Source organism: Rhincodon typus, chromosome 14 (genome assembly GCF_021869965.1).
Source record: "Rhincodon typus isolate 14 chromosome 14, sRhiTyp1.1, whole genome shotgun sequence".
Classification (NCBI taxonomy): Eukaryota; Metazoa; Chordata; class Chondrichthyes; order Orectolobiformes; family Rhincodontidae; genus Rhincodon; species Rhincodon typus.
Window position 1 is genome coordinate 23737989 of NC_063345.1, and position 18186 is coordinate 23756174.

Sequence of the window (18186 nt, forward strand, 5' to 3'; positions counted from 1 at the left end):
ATTTTTATTTTGCCTTTCTCATTCTGCTTTTGTCATGCTTTTCCACTAGAGGGGGCAATTGCCTCTTTGCTGGTGCAAGCATAATCAAATGTAATTTAAAGTGAATAGTCATGGCTTTATATAACTTAAGCCCTTTTTAGCTGAGCCAACAAGGAGGTTAATATCATTTGCAGCCTGCATTAGAAGGTGGGCTGTGTTAAAAATGTGAGCATTGATGCTTTGCATTGCTTTTTTTTAAAGAATATTTGTGTTTTTCACATAATTTACTCCTTTTCCAGTGGAACATGAAAAGGTATTATTGCAATACTTCCTTTAGTTTTTGCAGGAGCATCTATTAACTTGTATTCCAGTACTTCTCTAGTTTAAAACTTTGGACCTGAGAGATTTTAGTAGATGGATGAATGACATTTTAAGACTGAGATTGATAGATGTGTATACCGCGAGGACACTTGAGTCAGGGTAAAGCATATCTTATCCAAGCCTAGATTTCTAGTATTTCTGTGCTGCAGTAAATCCCACTGGACAGAATTTTGATCATATAAATTAATACATCTGCAAATGCTGTGTCTTTGGATATGCTTTTACAGTGCAGTTTTTCAGTGCAGGGTATTTTTGAAAACTGCATTTTTAAAAAGAAAATCCCTTTCAATCACTGCAATTAGTTCTTGATTCCTCTCCAAGAAAAGTTGGTTGAGCAACACTTTCTCAGCACAAGTGAACACAAAATGATAGAAAACTGACACATATGTATGAAGTCTGTATTGCTGATGTGAACTATTATCAAATTTTTTTTTTGATCTTTGACCAAGCACAGTCTTTAGTGTGATCAAAAAATTTTATATCCAAACTTGACTTTAAAAGTCTATAAACTATTTGGCCCAATTATGATTTCCAACCGTGACCAGGTCTGGGGAATACTTGAATCAGCATTCATCAAGGCTGGGAGGCGGTAGTTTTTTTTCTGAACTGAGGATAGGCGGTGTGTGCAATACTGTCAGTGGTCTTAGTGGTATTTTAAAGTACATAATACCCAGCCGGTGAGTGACATTGCCAAAGTCCTGAAATCTGGCTTCCAAATGCTTTGTCAAGGAATCTCTTTCACAACAGATCATCACCTCAGCATCTGAAAAATGATTATTTTATTTTTGGATGCTGGTGAATCTGCAGTTTACCTTCCCGTATTTGTATTCGGTACATGTTTCTCTCTCAAACTCAACAGTGCACATGATGTGCTTTTTCTCTGGCTTGACAAATGCTCTGCGCTATTAAAATATGCGGAACACCTGACTGCATTTGCCTTTACAAGTACTTTCTTGTGGGAAGCAGTTTCTGATTCTCACCAAAAGGAAACATCGCCAGCTCTTGAGGTGAGGTCAAGTACTGGAGTATAAATATTTTTCCCTTCTGAATACAGCTGTAATTTTGAAATTGTAATATATTTTATTCAGAAAAATGTTGGTGACAATTTCTAAAGCAGTCAGAGCTCAGACTAGTGACTGTTGCAACTTCTGTATAAACACGACAAGCATAAAGCATTGAATTTTTTACATCGTTGACGCTTCTCTGCTTCCTATCCAAAGCATCTCAGTTTATCAGAGAAAAAAAGTGTATAGAATTTTTATTCATTAGTTCATGGATTTCAGCCTGGTGGCCCTTATATGTATTTAATTTTGTGGAAAGAGCTTGGCTAACCTTTACATTTAGATCTGTTAATAACAGCAACCAAAGATATTCACAAATGGTATTCTGATTTAAACTCTGTTGTGGCTTTTAAGGTTCTATACAGCTATATACCTATATAGCTTTCAAAAAGAAAAGCTTGGATATCTTTTAGTTAGATTTTACTGTGTTGTCAGATATGTAATGCTGGATGAGCTGCACTTTTTTCCATTTAATTTGGGAGAACTGAAACCATTGTCTTTGACCCCATCACAAACTCTGCACTGTCACCACTGTCTCCATCTCCTTTCCTGGTCTTTCTCTCAGTTGGGACTAAAGGATCAATTGCAGTTGAGTTGACTGATCGTAGCTAATACTTCAGTTTTTAGTTGGTTATTCAGTTGCCTTGTATGTTTGAAAGAATAATCAACATGTTGCAGTCGCAACTGAGCTGGTAAGCAAAACATGTGGTTTAACAAGTTTGGATTCACCATTTAACCCTGCAGAGAGACAGTCATTTTTTTTGAGGCACAGTTGATCTGGCTGCAAAATCTTAAATTTTAGCTGCCTGTTAGGCAATTCTAAATTTTAATCTTCCAAATCCTTACAGCTCATTAGTGCAAGGCAATAAAAAAAACTGGCAAGTTTCTAATTGTTCATCAATATGGGACTTCTTTGCACCATTATTGTCTTAACTTGCAACTGGAATCAATGGGAATAATCTCAACTACCAGTGCAGGAATTACTGTCAAAGTCACATTTAATCTTTCAAGCCTGTTTAGCCAGTCATGGGATTAGATTAAGACTGTTCAGGTGTTCTTGATTGATTCTGAAGATTCCACTCAAAAATGCTTTTTGTTCTCCAGTTTTCTAAGTATGGCATCTTGAAACTAATTTAAACTTTTAGACCGTTTATCTGATTGTTCTGTTTTCCATCATCATGTTTTCCAACCTTCATATCCTCTCAGTTCTGGTTTTTGCCCCCAAAGCAAGAAAAGTATAAAGTCGTTTTGTTTTTAATCAACTCATTCGCTTTCAGTAGTAGCAGTCAAGCAGTGAGAAAATTGTCTTCACTGATTCATTTGTGGATTGTGTTTTGGGAGATTCTATCATTGGGAACTGAATAGAATGGGAACCAAACCCATGAACATTGCATTCTGATATTCAGTCTTCATTTTCGAGCAGGCATTGTACTGAGCTGTCCAGGATCTGCTTCCTTGAACAGAGTTTGATTTTTAAAGAATTATGAATGTTACTATTTTCATTTACGTACATGATTCAATTATCTGACTATTTTTAGATTTGTAGTTTCTTGGATATATACTATAAAAAGAATTTGCAGGGATGTGGGAACAGTAGGAGAATGGGACATGTTGGATAGCTCTTTCAAAACTGGCAGTCGACAGACTGAATGGCCTCCTATGCAGTAGGATTTTATTGTGATTCAGGGGTAAAAGAGCTTTATTCAAATTCCCTTATGGGTTATTTATCATTTGTCTTAGTGTGTTAAATGCAGACTTTTTCCAACAAACCTGGTGGGAAATAATCAATGGAATTAAAATCCATTTGTATCAGTGTTTATTGAAATTGTTTAAACAGGGACATAATATTACACATTTCCCCATCACCAAGTCCTCTGGGACTGGAGACAACTATTTCTTTCTTCTGCCACTCATTAAATCAGAACTGCTGACTTTCTACTTGATGCATTTCCTGCAACGACGCAGCATTGGAAATAGTGTCCTGTCTGGGTATGAAATGTATGATGCCTGATTAATCTTCAGTATCTTATTATCTTAGCGAATTATTTACTCACTAATGTCTAGTATTGTGAACGTTCTCAATCAAAATGAACTATCTGGCTTCAGTAAAAGTAAATACAGGAGCTGAAAGTATAATAAGGCTTCAAATTACAATAGATTTATCAATGTCCCATTAGTAAATGTAAAATTGTATTTTTTTCAAGAATGAGCAATAAGGAAGTGTTTATTTCATTTCATATTTTGCTATTTCTGATTTGTTTTATTTTAGTTCTTGCTTGAAAACAACAGAATGGTCAACATATTCACTGATCTTTATTACCTTACCTTTGTCCAAGAGTTGAATAAAATGCTACAAGGTTGGCAACCAAGTTTGCTTCCAAATGGTAAGTTCAGATTTCCTACCTGTCTTAAACCTTTCATATGTCTCTGTATCTGCATCTACACCTCTGTTGGTAGAAAATAACCAATAACCAGATATGCCTTCAAAATGACAGTAATTTTATTTAAGCAATGCAGAAAGTGAAAGTACATACTTGCTGATGAACCCTAGCCAAAACATTAACTTCTATAGTTAGAGCACGTGATCAAAATAATAAAGCAGGAGTAGTCCATTTGTCTCAGCGTGTTCTACTCTACCATTCTGTACAATTACAGCTGATTTGACTGTGGTCTTAATTCCACTCCTGCCTGACACACATGACTTTTGGCTTCCTTCTAGAACAAGTGCATTTTCTTTTTTCTTTATTCTTTCCTGGGATGCGAGTGTCACTTTAAGGCCAGCACTTGCTGCCGATTCCCACTTGCCCTTGATCTGAGTGGTTTATTTGCCATATCAAAGGCAGTTACCTAATTTCTATATGTCTGGAGTTGCACGTAGGCCAGACCAAGTGGGATGGCTGATTTCCTTCCCCAATAGGAGCATTAATGAACCAGATAGGTTTTTAAGGACAATCAAGAGTGGTTTCATTTCTCAGATTTTCTGTTTTTAAATTCCAGACTTTTTTTATTTGAAGTAAATACCACCAGACGGTGTAATTGGATTTGAACTTTTCTTCCCAGAGCAAAAATCTGGGCTTCAAGATTCCGAATCCAGTGACACTATCACTGTGCTATCCTGGACACAGTTGAATAGATGTAGTAATTCAAATACTATTGTACTTTGGAGTTGAGAATTCCAGAAATTAGTTTCAAATACGTCGTGACTTGCTACTTATTTCCACATGTTTTTGTTTGATTTCTGCCATCTGATATGTTTTCTAACTGTGCATGTGAATAATGTTTTGATGAAAGGTCACAGACTTGAAATGATAACCATGTTTCTCATTCCAGAGATACTGCCAGTCCTGCTATGTATTTTCCAATATTTTCTGTTATTATTTCATTTGTGAATAATGTTTAGCTCTTTGTTCCTGTATGCTGTTAGTGTGTATGTCCATGCAGTACTTACTTGTTTCCTTTTTGAGCTGGATTATTAAGGACATAATTTATTCCTTGATTTTACCTAACAAGAGACTGTTCATCTTATTGTGATGGAGAAGGATTATGCAGGTGAATCTTGTCTGTATCTTTTAAGATAGCCTTTGATTCACTTCTTGTGTCCTTCTCTTCTTCACGTGTCCTACTATTTTATTGCGTTACAGACTAAAGAGAGTCCCCAATTTAGGAATGCCTACCTTGCAAATGCTTACACTTAAGAATACAATTCTATACAGCGGTGTAATTTTAAAGATCCAACATAAGAAAGTTTCCTGTAATTACAAATGGTGACTTTATATTGTCCTGCATTGTGTTCCAAGTATATTTGTTAATATTATGATATTGTTTCTTCTTTAGGTTTGATATTCTCTCGAGTAGAGGAAGAGCATCTCTGGGAATGTAAGCAACTTGGAGTATACTCGCCCTTTGTTCTACTGAACACACTGATGTTCTTTAACACCAAGTATTTTGGACTGAAGTGCGTCGAAGAGCACATGCGTCTGTCCTTCACTAATGTTGTTCGGCAGTCCAGGAAGTGCACAACACCCAGAGGAACCACAAAGCTTGTCAGCATTCGATATTACATGCCTGCTAATTATAAAAAAGGAAGGGATCAAAGTAAGTGTTCATCAAATGCGATCTATCTTGCAGGGATAGATGAAAGAAGGAACAACTAGAGTACAAGCTGATGAGAGTAACTCCAGTCTTGCACCCATCTGATTTCTAAACTGCTTAATCCAAAATTGGATTTGCTTGTTGTAGCCCCCATGTTCAGGAAGTGTCTGACAGTCATGGTAATGTGATGACTAGAGCAAGTGTGATTGCTCTCTGTAAAACCATTACCAGAATCCAAGCTGGTGTAAAGATATGAGAGAAAATCTCGGTGTGATTCCTGATTATTCATGTGTTCTCGCCTTGCCGTGGATGAATACGGCAGGAGTACAGGACCTATGCCTTTTTCCAACTAGATTCAAAGGAAAAAGAAGAAACAGCTTTGTTTCCGACCATGATGTATATTAGCGAATCTGGGATAGTTTGGGGTAATTGCAGAAGACGTGATACCTGCCCATTTACTACTTCCATTCTCATTGTCCAAGGCCTCTGATACACCTTCCGGGTGAAGCAGTGATTTGCCTGCACTTCTACTTAATCTAGTCTACTATATTCAATGCTCGTAATAGGGAGACGAAGTGCAGACTGGGCAACTGCTTTTCCGAACACCTATGTTCTGTCTTCAAAAATGACCCTGAACTTCTGGTTGCCTGCCGTTTCAACACACCACCATGTTCCTTGGCCAATATCTCTGTCTCAGGCCTACTATAGTGCTCAAGTAAAGCTCAGCTCAAGCTGGAAGAACAACACCTCATTTTCTGCTTGGGAGCCCTGCAATCTTCTGGACTCAATATCAAGTTCAATAATTTTCGGGCCTGAGCACCTTCTCCCATGTCCTTATACCAAACTGCACACACCTTGTCATTACGCGGGCTGCTACCAGAAATAACACATTGTCGGTCACTAATGCTCTCTATTGGCACCTATTCATTCTCCCAAGCTGACCTTCACCTATTCCTTAGTCTACCCAACTGTCTTTTCTCTCTTTCTCTGGGCTCCATCTATTGTTTACTTCCCCCCACCCCACATCTTCAGCACATATATACCAACCTTTTCCTAGCCTGCGGTCAATTCTGAAGAACAGTCAGTGGACCTGAAACATTAACTCTGCTTTCTTTCCACAGATGCTGTCAGACCTGCTGAATTTTTCCAGTATTTTGTTTTTTTTTCTGATTTCCAACATCTGCAGTTGTTTGGGTATTTTTGGCAGGCAGTTACCTGCTGATTGGTTTACCCTCTCTTAATTTCCATTGCATCTTTTCCTTTTCCTTGAGGGAGAGCTGTTAGGTCTGCACCAATTTCAAGTTGAAATGGTCTTTTGATCCATTTCCTCTTCTACTGACATTTTACTATTTTAAAATTTCAGAGTGCACTGAAAAGTTCTGAAATGTTTCCTTGGTTGGGCAAATGAATCTCATTTCTGCGAGAGGTCACAAGTGTTAGCCTATTATTTGAAACATGACCTGTTTTGGATTTAAAAATAATACTATTTCCTGCCTGCACCTCCAAATGTCTTCCACAAACCCACCTCTCCCCTCCCAAAGTGTTTTTGGATAGGAGCATTAACTGGTACAGAGACATGCAAGACAAGATGGCCCAAGTTTGATTTCTTGGCTGTGCTGAGTTAACTGACCACAGCATGCTAGCTATTGGAATGCTGTAATTGATCTCTGCTCCTTGGGTCAGTATTGAAGATTTCCACTTGCAACCTGAAATATATTTGTCAGTTGAGAGTAAGGTTAGACTCAATTGTGGATTTTCTAGAGTTAAATTGTTTCGAAGTGGCCTTTTCAAAACTCAGTTCTGCCAGGACAACAATTGGAAATTGGCCTTTTATTTTCCTCAAGCTTGTTTTGCCCTTGAAATCATGACAGTCTGCAACTTGACTCCACTTTCCTGCCTTCGCTCCATATACCTTAACACTTCGTTTTGCAAAAGCCTGACAATCTTGGAGTTTCAAGTAACAATTGAGCAAGCATCAGTTGTTGTTCATGGTAAACCTCTACCACCCTTTGGGTGCAGAAGAGTTTCTTAAATTTCATTCTTGAACAGTCTGGCTCCAATTTCTTTTTAGACTACACTTGGTACCAGTTGACTCCACAGGCAGAAAAATCTTCATTTGATCTACCATACCAATTTTTCTTTCAGTACATTGAAAATTTTGTTAAGTCATCCTGTAATCTTTTAAATTTCAGGGAATGCAATTAGTCTTATTATAATCTTGCCACATAATTTAACCCTTGGAACTATTTCGCTGGTAGATTTATACTCCCATTCTTTGCCAATCTCTCTGACTGAGAACTGCTCATAATATTCCTGGTGTGACTTCATTTGGACTTTGTATAATTACACAATGACTTCCACCTCCTTGCCTTCTAGTCCTCTAGATCAGAGTTGTCCAAGGCATTTGCCATATGGGGCCAATCAGCCACAGATGTGATTAATTTGTGGTCTGAATTTATCTTGAGAAATTTTTACCAGATTCCAAACATGGATAGGTTTGTCATCAGAAAATGATATGCAAACCTCAGACTAACAAAGACAAAGCTTGCACTTCGGAAGTCTAGTGTAAACTTCACAGCAGATGAGAATTGGAATTTGCTATTGTGAAAAGAAACAAGCCACTGTGTATGCTGTTCAACAAAACATTGAATAAAAGCAAGGTTGTCAATTCCTAAGCGAGCCAAGTAAGTTTGGTAGAATGCTTTCTTTTGATGACCAAAAATGAGTTTACAGAAGTATTCATCAGGCATTAACTTTGAATCAAGTAACAACATGTTGCACCCACTGTCTCTTTGGCAGTTGCATGGGGACCATGAAATATATAGGTATTCAACCTTGGCTCCCACACGTGACTGATCCCCACCATTTATTGCCCACATTGGACCCTCAGTCCTCCTCCACTGCCATAAAATGCTAGAAATTGGCATGTGAGTGAAAGTGGCAAACCATTTTGTGTACAACTTTGACAAACTGGGGGCAAAAAATTATAGTCTCTAGTAATTTCTACGTAGCAGATGTTATGCTAACTTGTTTGTAACTCTCTGCTTTTCCTTAAGAGAAATAAACAGTTTTCTAATCTAAAGGAACATTTCTTGAATGAAGAGTTTGCAGATGCCATAATTATGAACATTAAATTTTCCCACCTAATTCCTTGAAATCCTAGAATGTCCTGGGGATTTGTCACTCTTTCCAGTCTTTATTTTCTTTATCTTTGTCCCTTTGCTTTTTTTTTTATTCTTTTTGATGAATCGCTTTCCCTGATTCACTATTAGTTTCCTTGGGACTTCTGGAATCCTGACCTCTTCCTGTTGATGCAGAGTACTTATTCAATATGTTTGTCAGTTCATTATTTTAATTGACAGTATCACCATGCTGATTTCTAAGAGACTTAATTTGCCTCTGGTTGTTTCTTTTCCCTCATTATTTGTTTAAAAAAAAAAGACATCTGTTGATATTGATATCCTTTACAAGATTTTCAAACATTTTGTAGCTCTTATTAACTATTTTAACATACTCTGCTGTTCTTTGTATCTCCCTTTCACCAAGTTTTGTCATTTTGGTTTGCATTTGTATGGTTTGTTTTGAGTTTTACCCCTTATCCCTCATTCTCCTGAGCCAATGTTGCCCCTTATCCACTGCAGGTTTCTTTTTGGTAAGTCATGCTCTTGTCTTATCAGGGCTTACAAGGTTTTTGTGTCTCCCATTGATTTCTTTGTTGAATGCCTTTGGATGATTTTCTATTCTGCCTATTAAGAAATTTCCCATTTTGCTACATAAAAGCATTCCATAAATTTCAAACCTTAATGGTTTTGTTTCTACCTTTCCAACACTGATGAACTCTATCATTCCATGATCATATGAACATTTTTAACAACCAGCATTACTTCCTTGACTAATCTCAATCATTGTTAAATCATTGGCCTTTTTGATTGTAAAAGAGATGCATACATTAAACACACTTCACTAATTTTCTGGTATGTATTAGTTTTCTTGTTCAAATTAAAATTAAAGTTAAAATTTCCCTTAATACCACTCTGACTTTGTTGAATACTTGATATATTTCTGGATTCACCCTACCAATGGTAGGCAACAAGTTTTTTTTTAGGACCCTACCACAGACTTACAAGGGATGTTTTCCTTCCCCTAAATTATCACATACCCTACAACTGCCACATTATGTTCCTATTCTCTTGGACAGCCACCAGCTGCAAGGTGTCGTGGCCACCATTCTGGCTGTTCTTCTGACAGTCTTTATTTTCACCCTCCTGAATCACAAGTACAATGTACTTTTTGAGTGTGATCACTTTGTGCTAATCTTCCTTCTCTGTCTCATCTGGATTTCATTATTTTGTGCAGCATAGCTTACACAAGTCTAGTTCTGAACCCATGTCTCTTAGGTATAACCAGAACCTGGAGAAAACTGTCCAGATAAATTTCTCTGCTCCCAGTCTGTCACACTTTCCTACTGAGTCATTACGTTGATGTGTGAGTTGCAGAGATTGGAAAGGGACACCTATTGCAGATGTTCTATGCCTGCAAACACTCTCATGCTGTGTCATAGACACACAACCTCAACCTATATCTTTGTTTAGATTAATTATACCTGCTTTGTAGTTTTTTAACCTTCTGTGTGCTCTAAGTTGCACTAAAATACTGAACAAAAATTTTAAATACTTAACTGTCTTAAGCTTAAATAAATCACTACAGGAGGCAAAAGGCAGGAAAGTGAGGTAATGGTAACGTCACTGAATTAGTAAACAATAGACCCATGAAAGAAAAGATATCAGCACTTATTTTCCCCTCTGTGCTGTTCTCACCAAATACAAACCTTTACATTCTGTTCTTACTGCAATTCATTTACATTCACTCTCAGCGAATATTGCTTATTCTTGTATCTATTTTGAGCCATGCTTAAGTTACAAATGATCTCTTAAAATTTTCTGCTTGAAGTGAATAGCACCTATTCAGACAATACTTAATTGAATTAACAATTTGCTGCCAATAGCTTTGCCACCATGAATTTAAACAACATGGAAAAATGGGCTGTAGTCAAAAATTCTGTGCAGCATCCAATGACTTTTGGAAAGTGAAGAATAAGCTCGGCTGAAAGGCCTTCTGTGGCATGTGAGTGCTTATTGTCTCAGTTCAAACCCTGAAGAATTGGGAGAATTACCAGGTGTTTCCTGGTGCATGGAATTGTGTGTGGCTAGAGATGATGTCCTGAAGATAGGAAGGAACAAAAAGAATAGCAGATGTGTTAAGATTTAATTTTATGCTTTGTTTTATGTTTTAGTAAAATTCTGCACCATCTTGCAGCTGAAACGTTGTTCAGCTTTTAGACCATTAGATATAGGAAAGAAATAGGCCATTCAGCACATTGAGTCTGTTCAGCCATTCAATCATGGCTGATATGTTCCTCAACCCCATTCTCCTACTTTCTCCCCATATCCCTTGACCCCCTTACTAATCAAGAAGTTATCCCCGTCGTAGAAACACTTAATAACAAGTTCCACAGATTCACCACATTCTGGCTGAAGAAATTCCTCCTCATCTTAGTCCCTTCATTCTGAGGCTGTGCGCACGGGTCTTCGTCTCTCCTACTAGCGGAAGCATCTTCTCCACGTTCACTCTATCCAGGTGTCTCAGTATTCTGTAAATTTCAGTGAGATCCCCCCCGTCATCCTTCTAGACTAGAATACAGTCTTCAATCAAGTTTGCAGATGACACAATGCCCACAATTTGTTTATGCAGATTGTTAATGTATAACGTAACATCCAACACAGATTCCTGCAGAACTCATCTGCTGTTCTGAAAAACTCTTTTATCACCTCTGCTTGAGGACAGTCATCTGGGTGTTTTGTTTCTCCTTCTCTCACGTAGTCTTATTCACTGCACCTGAGTTACAGTTCTTAAAGCAATTTAAAGTGTCTTCTGCCAGTGCCAATCCGCTATCCATGCCAGTACCTTGTCTCTAAAACCGTGGGCTCTTATTTAGGAGCCTCCTGATGAGAACCTTGTCAAAGGCCTTCAGGAAATCCAAAAAGATCACATCTACTGGTTCTCCTTTGTCTATTTTGTTCGTTACCTCTGCAAAGAATTCGAACAGATTTATCAGGCGTGACCTGCCCTTGATGAAGCTTGCTGACTCAACCTTATTTTACCATCCTCTTCCAAGTACTCCACAATCTCATCCTTAATAATGGACTCTAAAATCTTAGTAACGACTGAGGTCAGGCTAGCTGACTTGTAATTTCCCATCTTCTGCCTTCCTCCCTTCTTATACAAGGATGTTATGTCAGCCATTTTCTAGTCTTCTGGGACCTTTCTTGAATCTAGTGATTCCTGAAGGATTGTACAGGCATTGGTGGCAGTGTCCTCAGCAGTCTCCTTCAGAAATCTGCGGTGCAGTCCATCTAGTTTGGGTGATTTATCCACCTTCAGACATTTCAGCTTCCCCGGTATTTTGTCCTTTATGATGATGTGGAAGTGCCGGTGTTGAAGGACGCCATCATAAGAATATCATATGATGCTCAACTCATCGATCGCCAGTTCCGACATACCACAGCAGAAAACTGTAATGACCTCCTCAGAAGACAGACATGGGATACGACCGATAGGGTACCCTTTGTCGTCGAGATCTTCCCCAGAGCAGAGAAACTATGCCATGTTCTTAGTAGCCTTCAACACATTATTGATGACAATGAGCACCTCCCCAAGACGTTCCCTATGCCTTCACTTCTCCCCTTCAAACAACCGCCAGACGTTAAACAGGCCATTGTTTGAAGCAAACTACCCAGCCTTCAGGACAACATTGACCACAACGCCACATAACCCTGCTATTGGCAACCGCTGCAAGTCATGTCAGATCATCGACATAGCTGTTACCATCATATGTGGGAACTCCACCCACCACATGCATGGCAGATACTCCCATGACTCGGCCAACGTTGTTTATCTCATACACTGCAGGCAAGGATGCCCCAGGGCATGGTATATTGGCAAAACCATGCAGACGCTATGACAAAGGATGAATGGACACTGCGCAACAATTGCCAGACAGGGATGTTCCCTCCCAGTAGGGGAGCACTTCAGCAGTCAAGGACATTCGGCCTCGCATCTTTGGGTAAATGTCCTCCAAGGCGGACTTCAGGATACACAACAATGCAGAGTTGCTGAGCAGAGGCTGATAGCCAAGTTCGTTACCCATGAGGATGGCCTCAACCATGATCTTGGGTTCATGTCACGCTACAGGTTACCCCTCCGCACTATACACTCTTGCACACATTCTCTCACACGTGCACGAGCGCGCGCGCACACGCACACACCCACACTCTCTGTCACAAACACGCACACACGGTCAGTGGGGCATTTTATAAATTCCTGCTTTGGAAATAAATCCTGTCTGACTTCAGGTTAAAACACAGATTCTAAACAAGGCCTCACACCCAAAATGCATTGTCTGACCTGAGATGACTTGAAAGAAATTCTGGAATTTGTAGGTTTTGAGTGATTAAAATGCACCTCCCTTTCGAAACTGATTTAGGATTTAACAAGAGGGAGTCAACCAGCCATTTTAGCTTTATTCAATACATTCGCATCAGTTGTTTGATCTTTTACCTAGAAATTCCATGTCTTGATATCTCCTTCCTTACTATACCTGAGGAAGGAGCAATGCTGTGAAAACTAGTGTGTTCAGATAAATCTGTTGGACTATAGCCTAGTGTCATGTGATCCCTAATGATGGCCACTACAGTCACCTCAACTCCTGACTCTCTTGTAGTTCTGGTATGCTACTGGTGTCTTCCACCATGAAGACTGATGCAAAGTACGTATTCAATTCATCTGCCATTTCCTTGCTTCTCATTACTACTTCTCTAGCCTCATTTGCCAGTGCCACACTCCTTGGCCCCCTCTTACCTTTTATATATCAAAAAACTTTGTAATCTTTTACTCCCTAGCTTGCCCCCATATTTCATCATCTCCCCCATTATTACTTTTTCATTGCCCTCTGCTGGTTATTAAAGCCTTCTGAATCCTCCAGCCTTCCCACAACTCTTCACCACCATTGGATGCTTTTTCTTCTGCTTTTTGATTTTTCTCGTCAGATCCTCGTTACTGCACCTGACTTCCCTGGTCAGCCCTGGTAGGCTTTGTCCTCCCCTTAGGATGTTTCCTTTTCCTTCAGGTGAATTTCTGCTGATTTACCCCAGAAACTCCTGCTGCACCATCTTCCCTGCTCTGCTGCCCTTCCAATCAACTCTGGCCAGTTCCTCCCTCATGTCTCCCTTATTAGTCAATTATGATACCATTAAATTTGATTTATGCTTCTCTCTCGCTCTCGCTCTGTCTCGCTCAAACTGCAGGGTGAATTCTGTCATATTATAGTCACTGGCCCTTAGAGGTTCCTTCACTATAAGATCCCTAATCAAGTCTGCCTCATTACACATCACCAAATCCAGAATTGCATGTTCCCACATGAGCTCTTCCATAAGCTGCTCAAAAAAAAGTCTTGTACGCAAATTCCTTTTCTTGGGATCTGCTACCAACCTGATTTCCTCAGTCCAACCGCATATTGAAGTGCCCCATGATAATAGTGCCTTTCTTACATGCCTTTTCTAACTTCTGATTTATTTTCATCCTGACTACCTGCTAGGAGGCATGTCATAACTCCTATCAAGATATTTTTCCTTTGCGGTTCCTCAAGTCTGTCCACACAGATTACACTTTCCGATTGTATATTGCTTCTTACTATTGATTTAATTTAATTTCTTACTAACAAACAACCCCACCCCTTTGCCCATCTGTCTGTCCTTTTGAAAGGGATATCTTGGAGATTTTAGTTTCTTGCTCTCATCTCCTTGCAGCCACATCTGTGATGATTACACATTGTACTGGCCAATTTCAATCTGAGCTACAAAACTCATTTACCTTTTTTCATATACTGTGCATGTTTAAGCACAACATCTTTAGTCCCGCGTTAACTCCTTCTCAAAGTTGCCCCACAATCTGAAGTTAGATTCCTGATCCTTTCCATACTCTGCCTTATTATTTGTTCTGGAAACTTTAATAGCCTCTGCTGAGCCCTCCCTCCACCCCCCTCAACATCTTCTCATAATTTTCTATGCAACTGAACTCACCAACACCAGCCCACACATACGTACACGCATGCACACACACACACCATTTCATTTAAAACCCTATCTGCATCCCTACTTATGCGATATGCCAGCACTCTGGTTCCAGCATGACTTAGGTGCAGCCGTCCTGTGAATTCAAATTTCTTTTCTCACGGACCAATCTTTTGAGCCATGTGTTTACCTCTTTAATCTTGTTGACCTGATGCCAATTAACTCGTGGCTCAGATGGTAACTCGGGTTTTAGTTCTTGTTTCTAATTTATTCCCAGCTGCTTATATTCCCTCAGCAGAACCTCTTTCTTCTTTCTACCTATAGCGTTGATACCTATGTTGACCATGACAATTCACTCTTTCCCCTCTCATTCCTAAGTATCTCTGCATCTCCAATAAGAGATCCTGAACCCAGGCAACGCAGCTTTCAGGACTTTCAATCCTGGCCACAGAATAGTGTCTGCTCCTCTGACTATAATATCCCCACTTACAACTACATTTATCTTTTCTTCCCCCCCCCCCCCTCTTGAATGGCTGCCTGTACCACAGTGCTGTGGTCAGTTTGCTCATCCTCCTTACAGTCCCCTCTCATCCACACAGGGAGCAAGAATCTCAAACCTGTCAGATAAGCTCAAGGCTGAGGCTCCCTCTGCACAACCTCCTGGATCCCCCTACCCGGTTCACTCACAGTCACACCCTTCTGTCCCTGACCACTGACCAAATACGAGATAGTTAACCTAAGGGGTATGACTGCCCCCTGAAACACAGCATCCAGGTAATGCTCCTCTTCCCTGATGTGTCACAGTTTTCTAAGCTCATACTCCAGCTCATCAACTCTGAGCTGCAGTTCCTGAAACAGCCAACACTTGCTACAATGTGGTCAGTATGAGCCAGAAGGGGGTCCACCAGTTACCACATCACTCGGATATAACAGATTGCCCGGCCCTTTTGTTTGTTTTTATTATAGAATTCACAGAATGACTAATAGCTTTGAATAATGTGACTCAAAACATTCACTATAAATATTGTTTGTTCTGGATAGTCTGAAATAAAATTTTGTACAAATCATTTCTGTACTGTTTTATGCTACCAAATGAAAATCCATTTCTACTGTTGTTGATGGTTCAGTTTTATTCTTCCCTTTTTTATTGTTTGTTTATAGGCAGCACTATGGGAAAGAGGAAACGTGAAGAGGAAGTTGCTGTTCTAGAACAGAGAGAAAACAGAATGAATCCATTAAGATGCCCTGTGAAATTTTATGAATTCTACCTCTCAAAATGGTGAGACCACTAATTCCTTCCTGCACTTATTTTAAACTTACATTTACGTGGATTTTTGTCATCAAGATGAACAGTTTTGATGTTGAAAATTTTCTAGTTTTGCTGTCCATTATTACTTTCAGTCACTGGCCCGGTACAACAAAATTATAAGCAGAATGAAGAGGTTTTTCTGTTTTCTTAGGGAAGATGAAACTTACTTTTGTAATCTGTCCGGTGGTTTTCGTTCTAAATATTTTCAAGTTAATTGAAAAATGAATTACATTCAACTCAGGGTCATATGGGGAGATGGTTCTCTCAACTAAAGTGTCTTGTGTTGCCACAGAAGTGGTGTTGGAAGTAATATTGACTGACTTTAATGTTGGTAAACGTAGGAGATTGTGGTTTTGAGCCAGAGAGAGATAGGAGGATCTGAGATTAGTGGCCAGTGGTGAGATAGAAAGGTTGGTATTTGAGATGGTAAGGTGGATCCATTGTAAATGGAAAAACATTTACTTCATGCGACTTTTTCCCTTTCTGACTGGTTATTTTGTGCAGGACGCAACCATACTTTTATCTTGGCATTGTGTAAATAGATTTTAGTTTTTATTAGTAGGGAAAACTGACTCTGCCTTTATGTTGAAAACAAACACTACTCTTTCATCTGCTTGTGAAACAACATTATGGAGAAATAGAAAATCCGTGGAGTCGGCCATTTGGTCCTTGAGCCTGCTCCAGTCGATATGGTCATGCCTGATCTTCTAATTCAGTTCTCAGTTCCTGCTTTCTCCCCATATCCCTTGAGCCCTAAGAACTATGTCTACCTCCTTCTTAAAAACAACTCAACTGCTTTCGTGGTAGAGAATTCCACAGGCTTACCACTGTCTGGGTGAAGAAATTTCCCCTTATCTCAGTTCTAAATGGCCTACCCAGTATCTATAAACTGTCACCTCTGCTCCTGCATTCCTCGTTCATTGGGACCGGCCTTCTTGCATTTGCTTTGTCTAGTCCTGTTAGAATTCCACAGTTTTCTATGAGACTTTCTCCCGCTTCTAAACTCCAGTGAATATAGTCTTAACCAATCCAATCTGTTTCCATACGTACCATTCCATGAATCAGTCTGGTAAATCCTTCGTTGTACGTCCTTCCTCAGATAAGGAAATCGAAATTGCACACAGCACTCCAGGCTTGGTCTCACCATGGCCCTATACAATTGCAGCAAGACATCCTTGCTCCATACTTGAAACGTCTCACTGTGGATCCCAACACAGCATTTGCTGCTTTCTCCGTCTGCTGCATCTGCATGCTTACGTACTTCATTTCAGTGATTCATGTACAAGGACACCCAGGTCTCATTGCACTTCCCTTTACCAATCTATCACCATTCAGATAGTAATTTGCCTGTCAGGTTTTGCTACTAAAGTGGATTCCTCACATATTTCTTCTGCAATGCATTTACGCACCTGTCCAACTTGTCCAAATCACACTGAAGCATTTCTGCATTCTCCTCACAGTTCACCCTCCACTCATCTTTGTGTTGTCTGCAAACTTGGAGGTGTTACATTTAGTTCCCTCCATTATTATTGTGTATTGTGACTAGCTGGGGTCCAAGCACTGATTTCCCCTGTGGTACCCCACTAGCCACTGGCTGTCACTTAAAAAAATACCTATTTATTCCTTTTCTTTATTTCCTATGTGTCAACCAGTTCTCTCTCCATGTCAGTACATGACCTTTAATCTCATGTGCTTTAGTATTATATTATAATCTCTTAAGTGGGACCTTATAGAAAGTCCAAGTAAGCCATATCCATTGGCTTCCCCTGTTTCAATTTTACTAATTATGTCCGTGAAAAATTCCACAAGATTTGTCAAGCACGATTTCCCCCTCCTGAATTCATGCAGTTTCTGCCTGGTCTATCACTGTTTCTATCTTTTAAGGTTAAGGAGAATGAAGAATGATATGCATGCTGTGGATTAGAAAAGTGGCTAAGGAACAACCTGCTTATTTTGTCAAAGTGATACCTTGATGCAATATGTTACTTAATATGACAACAAAACTTTACAAAAGCATCCCAGCTAGAAAGTTAATTTCAAATTATTTGCTCTGTAGAAATTATCTAAGTCACAGTTGTTAGTCTGTGTACTCTGACTCAGAAGCTGCTCAACAGAATCTGCCAGTATGAATGTGGATTTTTTAAAAATAACTTTCTGTTGATCTCCTTATGAAATACCTTGCAAAGGCTTATTTACAAATATCCAAATGAATTATTTAATGTGTATTCAAAATTCG

At 39.3% G+C, this 18186-nt stretch overlaps 1 protein-coding gene across 6 annotated transcripts in view; it reads left to right on the top strand.

The window, feature by feature from the left end:
- The window catches only part of LOC109914208 (zinc finger MYM-type protein 3-like), a 121721-nt gene that overhangs the window by 68522 nt on the left and 35013 nt on the right, over nucleotides 1-18186 (top strand). For all 6 annotated transcript variants that reach the window (XM_048604964.1, XM_020514128.2, XM_048604965.1 and 3 more), the window contains 3 exons: nucleotides 3691-3805; nucleotides 5256-5516; nucleotides 15803-15920. In XM_048604964.1, the coding sequence (XP_048460921.1) occupies nucleotides 3691-3805; nucleotides 5256-5516; nucleotides 15803-15920 (494 nt within the window). The remainder of the gene's footprint in view (nucleotides 1-3690; nucleotides 3806-5255; nucleotides 5517-15802; nucleotides 15921-18186) is intronic.